Source organism: Falco rusticolus, chromosome 4 (genome assembly GCF_015220075.1).
Source record: "Falco rusticolus isolate bFalRus1 chromosome 4, bFalRus1.pri, whole genome shotgun sequence".
NCBI lineage: Eukaryota > Metazoa > Chordata > Aves > Falconiformes > Falconidae > Falco > Falco rusticolus.
This window is the reverse complement of record NC_051190.1, coordinates 13,787,855-13,801,102: the sequence shown is the minus strand read 5'-3', so window position 1 is coordinate 13,801,102 and position 13,248 is coordinate 13,787,855. Positions and strand designations below refer to the sequence as shown.

Below are 13,248 nucleotides of genomic sequence, written 5' to 3'. Positions count from 1 at the left end.
ATCTGTATAAAAGAGCAAGAGGAATTTCAATTAGAAACACCAGCATTAAGCATCACTTCAAGCTGATTCAGAGCCTAATCTCACACATCCACATTTAAATCACAGCAAAAGTACACATGTATTTGCTAGTTAAGACATATTAGCTTCATGGTATCCTGGGCTGCATTAGGAGCAGGATTGCCAGGTTGAGAGGTGGTCCTTCCCTCCTACTCAGCCCTGATAAGGCCACACCTGGTATATTGTGTCCAATTCCAGGCTCCCCAGTACAAGAGAGACACGGACATACTAGAGAGAGTCCAGCAAAGGGCCACAAAGATGATGAAGGGACTGGAGCATCTCTTGTATAAGAACCAGCTGAAAGAGCCGGGACTGTTAGCCTAGGTAGATAAGGCTCAGGGGAGATCTTATCAATCTGAACATAGCCAGGCTCTTTTCAGTGGTGACCAGTGGCAGGACAAGAGTCAATGGGCACAAACTGAAACACAGGAGGATCCATCTGAACATGATGAAACACATTTTTACTGCAAGGTGACCAAGCACTGGCACAGGTTGCCCAGAGAGGTTGGTTCTGGAGCCTCCATTCCTCAGGATACTTAAAAGCTATCTAGACATGGACCTGTGCAACCACTCTACACAGCCCTGATTAACCAGGGTGGCTGGACAAAATGAGCTCCAGAAGTTCCTTCCAACCTCAACCCATCCTGTGATTCCTAACCGTTCACTAAAACTCATACTTTGCTTCCCGTTTAAGTTCCAATGGCAAGAAGGCAAACAGAAGTAAGCTTCATTTGCAGATAAATGCATTCAGGGACCCTCTAGTTTCAGACATCCTTTTTCCAGGTAGGTAACTATAAACGTTGACAGAACCACTGCATAGGCTTTGGGCTGTTGCAGTTCAATTTGTTTGGCTGGATTTTTTCAAAGGGGAAAGGGGAAACAAGGGAGGAAGAGAAGAAGCTGAGAAATAGCCTGGGATTCTACAATTTCTTACAAGGGGCATATTCTCCGTATTTGCAAACCAAGCACTTGGGCATTTTTAAAATTTTTCAGTGATGCCCCTCCTGCAATGTACTAAACAAGTTCTTATTCTATTAATGCCACATAAAAGCCAACAAGCATCCACATCCTGAACAAATGTCAACATATATATTAGCCCTCTTAGCCAGCGTCACAAAAGGCATCTAATATCGGCTGATCATCTACAATAACCTCTGCATCCTTCCCCACGTCACTGTTACCTAGGATTTAGCACTCTATCCTGTATACGTAACCACCACTGAAGACTCATTCTTGCCTGAACAGTTTGTGAATGACCCTTCTCAAAAATCAACAATTTAAAAAGCTGGCTCAATTCTTCATCAAGTCTGATTCTGACAGTTTTCTTAATTAGGTGCTTAAAAAAAGACTGAAGATGTGTTGATTTGTGAAACACAAAAACCAGTGTAGTCAAAGAACTAGTGTCCCCATACACAAGATGTTCAAAAAAATACATTTGGAGAAAAAAAATTGTATCACACATCATATCACATTTTTTAATAACCGAAGCCAGAAAACCCTGCTCAGTTGTTTATAAAAAGTTCTAGATATACTTGCAACAGAAGTTATTGCTTTTCCAGTTATTAAAAAAAAAAATAGGCAAAACAAAGACAAATACAGAAAAAAAAAAATCACACCAAGCCACAACTTCTGTCCTATACGCACATTTATCTACAGTAGTGATAGGAGACCTGCACAGGATTGACATGACTTTATCCTGTAGTGATAGCTTCAGAATCACAGTGGTGGACACCACGTTTTCTGCCTTGCTTCCCCTCATCTATAGGGTGCAGGATTCTCTGTATGCGCACAACTGACTCTACAATTCATGTTAATTTTCTTGTCTGGTGCTTTGCTAGGGAGACAAGAAAACATGAATCACACCCAGCCCTTCCACACCACCACAGCAAGTAGCACAGCCTCAGCTCTGAGGGAGGATGACAGCCAGCAGACTGAGGGGTGGCACAAAGTGATGTGACAGAAGATGCAGAAGACTATCATGGATTCTACAGAAGTATTACTGACATCTCTGGCAATTCTGTGATCTGTGTGTATACAACATGAAGTACTACTACATTACCAGTATAATCATACTCACCAATAATTCACAAGTGGATCCTGTTCTATTCTGATATAATTTGGTGACAGGCTCTTTTAGTAAATAAAGTATGAATAAATTTGACTAAATTCTAAATACATATGGTTTAAAAATTTAAAAAGTTAAAACTTCTAATCTGGGCAATCTTCAGGTTGTGATAAACAAACAAATCATAAGCAAAAATAACTTCTGTACCGCAACTCAAAACAATGTATTTTGTACCTTTCTTCTTTCAGATTTGTACTTCTAACAATATTAAGTCAACATCTATATATATATTTTAAAAGGGTATAACTGTAAAAAGAATAATCTCCATGTAAAAAAGTATTTTGATGGACCACTCCCCACACACATACACTTTCAGTAATTGCATCCTGTGCAATCTGACAAGAAGAGGATTTTGGGGAAAGAGGGAGGGTGAAGACAGACGGATTTGTCCTCTTTCCTAAGAAGGGATAATAGTAAAAATCAGTGTGTTCTCCCCAGATCAGGGAAAATCCTTCTATAGAATAGCAGAATCATTGAGGCTGGAAAAGACCTTTAAGATCAGAGTCCAACCATAAACCTAGCGCTGCCAAGTCCACCACTAAACCATGTCCCTAAACCACACCTACAATGCTCATGAATGTTTGAAGTCACTGCAAGAGGGCACAAGTTAATATTGATTCCAACATAAATATGCCAGTAACAAAAGAAATTCCCTAACCAAAGTGAGCTGCAGCAAGTGGCAAGTACTAAATGGTTCAGCTTCCAGATGAACTGATCTTTAGTAGCAGAACTTCTAGCATAAAGCTCCCCAAGGTCGCTGTTACATACTACTTCAAAATAAAAGGTACACAAATCTTTTAGTTATGAGAAGTTAACAATGCCTGCATGTAAAAGATACAAAAAGTTATAAAAAACCACTAGCAAAGACAGTACACATCATACAAAGTTATCTTTTTTCATAGCACTATGAAACAATAACACGTGGTACAACACATTAAATGTTTTTTAGCAGCAAGAAATTGATACTTAACAGGGACATGAGAGACGTTCACACAGAATACAAAAGAAACAGAAGTAAGGTTTATGGCTGTTTACGATAAAGTTACACAATTGCAAGATTAGAATAAAATCATTATACAAGTTATTCCCAGTGATGCTTAATTTTTATATCTTTCAGAAACTGGAGTATCTAAAGCAACATCACCACTCTGAAGAGTATTAAGTTTTAGCATTTCAGATCAAGAATACTTGTGGAATCTTTCCATCACCCTTCCCCAAAGGTGTCAAAGACAGAAGACTTAATGTTAATCAATTTTAATGAGCCATCTTCCATAACTTATCCCTGAGAAAGCTTTGAATGTTACAAATACTTATGAATTTTAATCAGAAACATTGACAACATGAAATGTTAAAAAACTATTTCAGAACAATTCCTTTCAAAAAAAAAAAAAGGGGGGGGACAAAAAAAAAAAAAAAAAAAAGAGGTAACTCCATGATCTTTGAATTTTTATTCCAGAGCTATCCATGAGACATCTTTCATAGAGAGGTACTCCTCATATCCATCTATGAGAACCTAAGACCGACCAGTTCCTTACACTACCACATGTGCCCGAGGAAGCAATTCTTCCTGAATGATCAAGATTAGCCCAAGTGTTGCCCACAGAAATGGCAACGCGTACTGGAGCTCCCAACAGGGAAGAAAAAAGAAATACAACCAAAACCACGCACACAAATATTTGTATTTTTCATTTCTTAAAATCTTTTCTATGGAATAGTTTTCTCAATAGGAAGCATAAAACAATATGCTAATCCCAAGGGAGGAAGAACCAAAATGGAAATGAAGGGCCATTGTGACATCCTGCTTTATAAGTCTGTCAATACACAATCACCAACAACAAGGAACTTGGCATTATAGTTTATTCAAAAAAACACGGGAAAACTACAGAGTAGTTTCTCAACCCTCATCTAAAAAACACAGTTTACACACCAATCTCCAGACCATGTTTTTAGAATGCTCTGCACCAAGAGAAGCAGTACTTCGTCCTTTCCAACCCTTCACTGCATGCCCTGTTCAGAGGACAGAAACAGTTACTGATGGAAGAATATCTTTTTACCAAAGCCAGCACTTCATCTCCAACTTGCAATGCTAATCCTTCTTCACACAAGGTTTAGAGAAATTATCTTGTGACAATTTGCTCAGTTTTGCTGGTAAAGCCCCTGATCACGGACCATCTTGGTTTGGACTTCACCAACACCCAAAAAGGAATGCAGGGTTCCAGACTTCTCTAAGATAACCTCAAAACAAAATCTGACATCAGGCCAGTTGGAAAGGGAGTTCCTGCAGGCTTCTGAGGAGAAGCAAAGCTGTTCTTCAAACCACCCTCACAAAGTTAACAGGGAATAGAAGGAGGGAATAGAGTGGCTTAAATTGTTTTATAAAAATAAAACCCAAGTTCGTTGTTGTTTTTAAATTATCACAAAAACAATGCTACAGAAGGCATACTTGCAGTCCCTCCCACATGCCACGAAGGCAGGCTGTTCCTAGAGATGTCTTCCTGGCAAAAGGGAATTTCCAAGTCTATATGCAGAGCAGAATTGCCACTACTCATTTGCAATTTCTACACAGAAATGTTCCAGTATGGAAAGAGCTAGCAGCAAAACTGCTACTAACACAACGCTGGGCTTTATTATACACGACTTTACTGTATATTTATGAAACAGAGGCCAAATCCCAGCAGTATGATAACTGTTAAGACAGGCTTGTTTTCTTCTGAATCTCTTCTCTAAGTATCCTAACCATTAAAGCACACAGAGGACACTGCCATGATCACCATAATTTTCACCACCTCACAGACAAGTGACCACAACGCAGCTGCTTGTTCTGTGTAACAGCTTTCTGAAGTTTCCACCTGATAGTCTCTTTCAGATCCATACTTTTAAAAGATAATGATCCTTGTGTGTTAAAGGATCTCGTAAGCACAGACCCTTTAGTAGAATTAGTATCTTGGTGCCAGAGTCTTTTATACATGGGTGTTTCAACCACACTCAGGTTTCTCAAATTCCCCACCAGTTACTTTTCTAACCAATGTTCTTATGATTATGATTTACGATTTACCTTGTCTGTTTCATATTACAGTGATGCATAAAGATATTAAAAATATAGAGTGCAGAAGAATACACATCATTTGCTGTGGAAACGATGGTAATGCAGGAAAAAAGAAGGAATCACAGAATCTTGATGTATCAAAAAACTTCAAACAATTCTTATATACCAAAAAAGTACTGATGCAAAGCCAGGCATGGAACACAAAGATGTAAGTGTAGCAGCATATCTAAAGGAATCTAAAGGACCATTACAGAGGCAAGAATAGCATCCCTCTAAAAGAAGAGCCAGTACGTTTGTCAGAGTTGTATTTGTCATTGTCTCCCTCTTCTTTCACAAAAAAATATGAATGATCATTCATGAAGTTGAAAACATTACTAAAGCCAGTGAGAAACATTCATAGCTCATCTTGGCTACACTTCCAGTCTTCATTTGAATAATGAGAAACTGCTCTTTGTTAAAGATTAATGCCTTTTAATGACTGACTGGTGAATAATTTGAAGTGAGCTTGTTCTCTGTTGTCTCCTCCTCTTCCCCAAGATCTCCATTGTTCTATTTTAGGTAAGAGGGGACAAGTAAACTTCAGTATTAGCAAAAGGGGAAGACAGCACTCTGCAACACTGACAGAATTGTCTCAGCACTCTAATATTAGTTTATTAAATTAAAAAAATAGCACAATTAAAAAGCAGCTAGTATTCAGTACAATATGTGCCACTGCAATACAATAATTTCCTTTAGCTTAATTTTAGAACCAGCTAGAAGAACCCAATTTTAGAAGTTTCATACAATTTTTCTCACAATAAACTTTTTCAACACAGAAACACAAGTTTTTAAGAATTCAGCAATTATTTACAGAGGTTAGTTATCCACTCCTCTATAGTTAGTTATGCTCTTTTTACAGGCTAGTACACATAGTAGTAGTTTCTATTTGCCCAAAGTAACAGCAGGATGCTAAAGGAGCAGAAACCGAGTCTAGAATTTAATTTATGTCCACAGTTACACCTACTACCAAAAGCTTTTTCAGGAAATACTGAGCTTAACAGTTAAGCGAAAAGTTACTAGATACAATAGACCACAAATATGAATTTAAAATAAATTTAATTTAAAACAAATAAAAGTACTACTTGCTTCCTCACATTTTAGGATGTACAAATCACTTAAGGAAAGCAGAACAATTATGGCAAGCCACTAAGAGGAAACTGGAATAAGAGGATATCTTCCTCAAGATTGTAAGGACTGTGTAATAGATGCTGTAGGAATAGTAAGTGCTGTTTCAAGATGTTAAAACAACACTGTAAACACCCTGTCAAAACTGGAAGAAACTTGTATTTTAAAATTAACACAGAAGTTCCTCCCCCTTATGTAAATCAATATACATTTAGCAATATCCAGTGATTTCTGCAGATTTCAGTCAACTCAACTACAATTCTGTTTCTCATCCAACCAGCAGCTTTTATCCCTTCACTAGATACTTTTCAGTTCTTTTACTATCTCAGGTAAGAACAATGTATTACACCTGTATTTTAATTAAATCTTCATTTGTACTGAAGATTATGGTCCTTCGGGCTTCATTGAGATACAAATGGTGACTTCCTTAGAACTACATCATTTAGTTAAAAAAGTCCTAGCCTAGCCTTGTTGGTAGAGTAAGTACAATCTTAAGAACAAATACTGAAAAGCAAGACACTGTGATAAGCAAATACAAAAGCAGGAAGACCTCCAGAAAAAAGCTTTCGATATTTTTTGCGCGTAACTGAAGAGAAGTGGTATCAGTCTTCCTTAATACTTAGTTTATCTTCAAAGTTCCCCTGTATGAACAAGATAACTATAGGGAATGAAGCTCCATTAGTACTAACAGCAGACACTATTTAATCCTTCAGATTTAAGTCAGTGTGAACTGTCTCAGCAAAAGCAAAGAGATGTGCAAGTACAGCAGCCGCACAATGGTAGTCTTTCACTTGGTATTTTTTTAAACCCATTCAAGATGCAATGCTGCCAAGATCTATAAAAATCTGAAAAGTAAATGTAGAAATATAGTCCTCTTAAAACATAGATGCATCGCTAATACTTTGCTTCATAACCGAATTCATGTTATTGATGTAGATCAAAGAATAAATAAAACTCTAAAGACTCTTCTACGCCTTCAGGTTGCTAGGCTCACTTACACATACACCCCTTTAAAACATACTATAAAGAAAGAATGTGTATTTCTTTCTTTGTATGCTATAACTCAAAGGCTTAATACAATTAGATCATAATCTAGAACGTTTTCCTCCCTCTCCCCAAAAATCTAGAGACTCCTCAAGTAGAGCACAGAACACCTTTGTTATAATTTCTATTAAGCTATTAAGCCACATGAGTCAGTCAAATTTCAAGAGAAAAAAAAAAGGATGTATCACTAGTAATTATCAGATTATGAAAGTGCATACAGTGCTACCTAGATTTTAAGTAAAGTAGCTATTCTTTGGTCTGAATTTGCATCATACAATGCATAATACTGTAAAACAGATGTTCTGCAATGAGAGGCTCTTTTAACGTTAAGGACCAAAAAAAAAAAACCAGGGTGAGGAGAGCGCGACTGTGCTTTACTCCCAGTAAATTAACAATTATGTAGAAAGTACATAGGTGAAAGTTCTACCAAAAAGTTAAACATACTTCAGTTTTAAAGGGGACAGTGTCTCATGGGAACACTTGCAATAACCCATGAATCTGAATTACATGTGAAAACTTGAACAGTATTCTTCAGAAGGACCACTACCCTTCTTATGCTATCCTTCAAAAGTCTTGACATCATCTGACTTCTATCATTCAATAAATTTATTTAATTATTTCAGGAAAACAGCAAGAAGTTTTATGCCTGATCTGTAAACTGACATCGGCAGAGCATAAATGTTTTGTGATTGGTGTAAGACAGTAATTTCCAAGGAATTTCTCAGGACATGTCAGTCAAGTACAGAATAACAAAGCATAAGCAAATGATGCTTAAGAGTAAGAAGTGATCTGAAAGGTTTAATATTTAGCACTTCTGTTAACAATTGAAAAGATAGTTATTTCAAAGATGAACTGAGCTCTTACTCTGTATCACATCCAAGATCTAATGACTTAAAAGTGCATTTCCCTACTCCCTTCTGCATCCCCTCTGCTCAGACATCCCTACTGATGTTTTAAAGATGATATTTACCAAATCCTTGAATTTTAATTGAGAAGCTCAGTGGAGAACGAAACAGGATCTTTTCACCTGTTCATCCAGATTCATATGCACCATCTTCCTTCATAACAACAGAGCACACTGAAGAGGCTAACTTCAAAAGCAATGTATTAAGAAGTGTTCTCTCTTGCTCAGGGAGCAGCTGAAAAGTGCACGTTTGTTCTTTCAGTATCAAGGTAAAATCCAGGGAGGGAAAAATTTGATTTGCACTAAAATGCCTGTCATTAGTTAAAACATCCAAGTTGCTCAAGTTAGCATATAATCCCAAAAATATTTTAGTTCCACCGTTAGTTATACTTAATATCTCCAAGAATAAACATGAGGTGGGGGGGGATGTGTTAAATTAACTGATTACTGTTACAAACAAGGAGACATAAACCAGAAAGTTAACAGTGCAGCACCTTGCAACTTTGTGCAATTGCCTCACTTGACAGGGATGGAAAGTTGCCTGCCTTCCTTCACATGTACTACTCACAGTAGGTTTCCCAAAGCCAGGCTCAAGTCTCAAACAGTGGACAGACCATTTATGTGCCTTTAGTTTCACAGTATTAACACTTTCATTCAGAGCTGCCTTGTTAAAATTACAAGTGTCATGATCAAGGACACGTTTTAAGAATACATCTGTCCTTGGTTACATCCTCAGCCTGATGTTGGAAGTTGTTACTTTGCTTCTTTTCCCTACTCTATCAACTTGTCAATTTTGCAGTTATACCAATCAAGTAAAGGCTCTGAGGAAAGCTTTGTACGTACAATTTCTCTGCCACAGCCCACTGGATAAATGTTCCTGGAGGTTTCCCCCCACCCCACTATCATAGTTTTCTTTCCACGCATTCCTTACACTGCTCCACTCTCTGCTGAACAGCTACATCCTGATGTCCTTTGATCACGTATACAAAAACAATTAAAATGAGGGATGCAACTCCAGGGGCTTCAGAGAATAAATATAAACCTGGAAGTAATTTCCTGAGTGTCACAAGACAATAGAAGCCTTTTTTGTAGTCTAGTTTCAGTGACTTTTACCACATTGATGGAGTGCCATTACGGCAGGAAAGGAACCACTGGTGTCACTATGACTACATGAAGTCATTTGCCACATAGCTTACACCAAAGGCCAAGAGCTCGTTCTGATTTTATTTCTTGCTTCTATTACCATATGCACTCAAAGCACACAAAGAAACCAGATAGCTAAAGTGTTCTCTAACTCACAGCATACAGATACAGCTTAGTGAGACACACAAATACTTGCCAAAAGCAGACACAGTCAAGCATGTTATTTGTACAGACATCTTTCATACCCCCAACATGTACAATCAGGTTAATTATTTAAGATAGCTTGAAATTCTCTTAACATAAAAATTTGCAAATTTTTTTCATCTTTATATTTAAAAGCAGCCATTTATATTTAAAACATCCATTTGACCTGTCTTTGCAATTTGAAGGTAATGAAGTGTTAACTTAGGAAAGTACAGTGAAATTAAGTCTTTCCTAACTTGTCCAAGATGAAAAAATGCAAAATAAACAGTACTAGGGTTTGTCCATTGAGATTATATGAGTCTCTCATTTTGTGTTTTCTCTACCCTTAAGTGTTTTTTAAATGCTAAGCAGTCTATAAGCACACAAGATCTGGTCTCCCACAACAAGGCAGAAGTATTGTCCTAGCCATACTAGTCATAGAAGACAGAGATATCAGAACCTCCAACTTACCATTTTCTCTTTAATAAAGCCTTCTATAACAACAGTTACAATGGAAATCTAAAAGATACACGGCCATGGTTGACTGCCACCCACACTGTTAAACAGCGTAAGAAAGAATCTTTTCCCTGACCCTACAGAGACCCTCTCCTGCCGTTAAATAGAACGCTGCACTCTTCCTCCCCCAGGTCTTTGAAACTGTAAGGACGGAATAGCATGGGTTTTCAGATAAGAAGCAAGACAGCATTACTGACTGTGCCACTTGCCTAAAGGGCTCTGACTACAAGTGACACTGACCAGCCTTGTTAATTTAATTTTCTCTCTAAGATAGAAAGATGATGAGCGGGAACTTGAAGTAAAAGGTACAACCTTTCCACTTTGGACAGCCTCACCATATAAGCTGTATGTGAAAGACTGTTAGTCACCATCAAGTTTTTCGATTTTTATCTGAAAACATTTAATTTCAGAAGATCCTTCCAGCTGCTGTTGCCAACATTCATGAGGAAAATTTTACACTTACTTTCCTGAAGAAGGTCTTTCAAACCCTAAAACAAAATAAAATGACAAAGAAATAGAAAAGATGCTTTCAATGACATGAAAAGCTCTGGTGGAGTGGTGCTTTTTGTTTATGTTTTTTGTTTTGGTTGGTTGTTTTTTTTAAAAAGGAAAACACTATATACAAAGATATTGCACATTTTTAAAAATCACATCCAAGTATTTACTGCAATTTTTCCATTTTAAAATAATACATTATACAGGAAAATGTAATTTCTTTTATATTTAGAGATGCTTGCTCTCTTGGGTTGCAGGACAAAAAATCATTTGTAATTATTAGCATAAATCTGCGCTCACACTTGCACATCCCCTTAACTTCAAAGTCACTACCAGTGTCCATCTTTTCACCCTACACCTTTCATCTTTTCTTCTTCATGCCCTAAACAGAACCTCTCTATCATTAGAAAAAAATAAAAATTCAAATCTAGACAGTAATTGCAAACTGCTTTTTAATTCATTCTGACTGTACATTTTATTCTTGTCCTCTTGCATATTCCATGTCCTGTTTAGGTTGTATATTTTCACAAGCAGAAACTATGTTTTACTTTGTGAAGTTCCCAGTCTAAAAGGACTGAAAAATACCTGGTCTCTCAACACTTCCTTAATAAAAACAATTACCTGTTCCATGGTTTAATTTTTTCTTGTTTCTCTAAAACTGTTAACCAGAGAACAGACATTGAGAACGCATTTTATCCCCAAGGTGACATATAGTAACTGGTCTAAAAGAGGATCCTTTATCAATAAAAGTCAGAAACCTTTACTTACGTTAGAGGTCAAGGGCACAAGACTTCCAAATGAGGGTACTGAAAGTTTAAGAGAAGCAAGCCTTTTCTCACCTTTTCCTCCCCCCTTAAGTTACCTTCAAATAACAAGTACTCAGTAATTTCTGGTCCAAAATTCTGGGTATGCCAAGTACCACCATACAAAAACATTTTAAATACCTTTTTGCACTGAAGCTCAATTACAGCCCAAGTAATAAACGCTGTGCATTGCACAACACACACAGTACGTTTTGACAGACTAAAAATGGGAGTATCACAAGCGGTGTTTCATTGTCTAGCTCAGAGAGCGCGTATCTTAGCTACAATATGAACGGGAGTATACAGATGGGTTTGAATTGTTGCTATTTAGCAACACGTTAGAAAGTTATTTCAGTGCTTTGTAATAACCAATTCAAAGCATGCAACAGTGGCAATAAACGTCCCCAGCTTCAGTGAAACACTTGTCCACGCTGATGTAAAGACAGAAACGTAAAGATAAGTACAGAAGAGATTGCACAAGAACACATGATCTTCCCTATCACATGCCTGGCATGGCTCAATTCACTGTGATAACCCTGCTCAGACCCCAGGCGCAATTTTGGCCGTTACAGGGTAGCTCCGTGCATCTGCTTTCCGCCACCCCGCCCAGGGAAAGGGCGGCTTGCTGGAGCCCGCAGCTCTAACGCCAAGGCGGGCGAGGCTCTTCCCGGCGGGCGGCCAGTGCTGCGAGCGCACCGCTCCGCACGGCACGGAGCGGCGACGGGAAGGGCCCCCCGGGGCCGCCCGGCAGCGCCCGCCGCCGCACAACGGGGCCACCGGGGCCGCGGCCGGAGCCTCCCCCCATTCAATCCCTCCCGCTCTCGCCCTGCAGCCCCCAGCAGCATCGGCCGCGGCAGCGGCACCGAGGACGGGGCGGCGGAGGCGCCTTTCCGGGCTGCTTCCTCCCCGGGGGCCAGGACCCCGCTGCTCCGGGCCCTTCCTCACCGCCCCGGGCAGCCCCGCGCCGCCTCCTCCCGGGCAGCCGCTCACAGCCCCCCGCCGCCGCCCCGGGCAGCCCCTCGCAGCCTCCTCCCGGGCAGCCGCTCACAGCCCCAAGCCGCCGCCCCGGGCAGCCCCTCGCAGCCTCCCGCCGTCTCCTCCCGCCGCCGCCGCCGCTTACGCTCGAAGTCGGAGTCCGAGTCCTCGTCGCCGCGGTCGGGCTCCTCCTCGCCGTTGGACTCGGTCTGCATGGGCTCCCCGTCGAAGCTGACCACCCTGCGGCCGCCGCCGGCCGCCTCCTGATCGCGGGCATCTCGCAGGCGGGCGAAGTAGTCGGCGGCGAAGCCCAGCAGGTCGGACGGCCGGTGCCGCAGCACCTCCACCGTGTAGCCCTGCAGCAGCTCGGTGAGGCCCGGCGGGATCTCGATGCTCATGGTGCCGGGGGACCGAGGAGGCCGCCGCCTTACCCCCACCCCCCCGCCCGCCCCCTCGGCGGCCGGCTGTGGCGGCGGCGGGCTCGGGGGCCTCGCTCCGCGGGCGCTGACTGACTCCCGCCGCTCCGGTCACACGCGCCGCGCCGTGAGGGGAGGGGGGAGGGGGCGGGGAGCCGGGACGGTGGGCACCGGCTGCGCAGGCGCGGGAGCGGGCGCGGAGCCAAGGGCCGCGCACGCGCCGAGCGCGGGGAGGCGCGTGCGTCACTGCGAGGCGCGGCGCGAGCCGGGGGAGCTGGGCCGGGGGGCCGGGGGGCCGGGGGGCGGCGGGGCCGGGCCGGGCCGGGCCGGGCTGGGCTGGGCTGTAGCGCTGCCCGCAGCACCCGCGGCCCGGCCCG

The 13,248-nt window shown here is 41.2% G+C and overlaps 1 protein-coding gene across 2 annotated transcripts in view; it reads right to left on the bottom strand.

Annotated features, from left to right (window-relative positions):
- The window catches only part of PRKAR2A (protein kinase cAMP-dependent type II regulatory subunit alpha), a 68,898-nt gene extending 55,919 nt beyond the window's left edge, over positions 1 to 12,979 (bottom strand). The window contains exons 1-2 of one of the 2 annotated variants that reach the window (XM_037382870.1): positions 12,601 to 12,852; positions 10,646 to 10,670 (exon numbers count right to left, since the gene is read on the bottom strand). In XM_037382870.1, coding sequence (XP_037238767.1) covers positions 10,646 to 10,670; positions 12,601 to 12,732 — 157 coding nt within the window. In that variant the 5' untranslated portion in view covers positions 12,733 to 12,852. Of the gene's footprint in view, positions 1 to 10,645; positions 10,671 to 12,600 lie in introns of both variants that reach the window. The other variant, XM_037382869.1, reaches the window with a different exon arrangement.
- Positions 12,980 to 13,248: the final 269 nt, after the last annotated feature.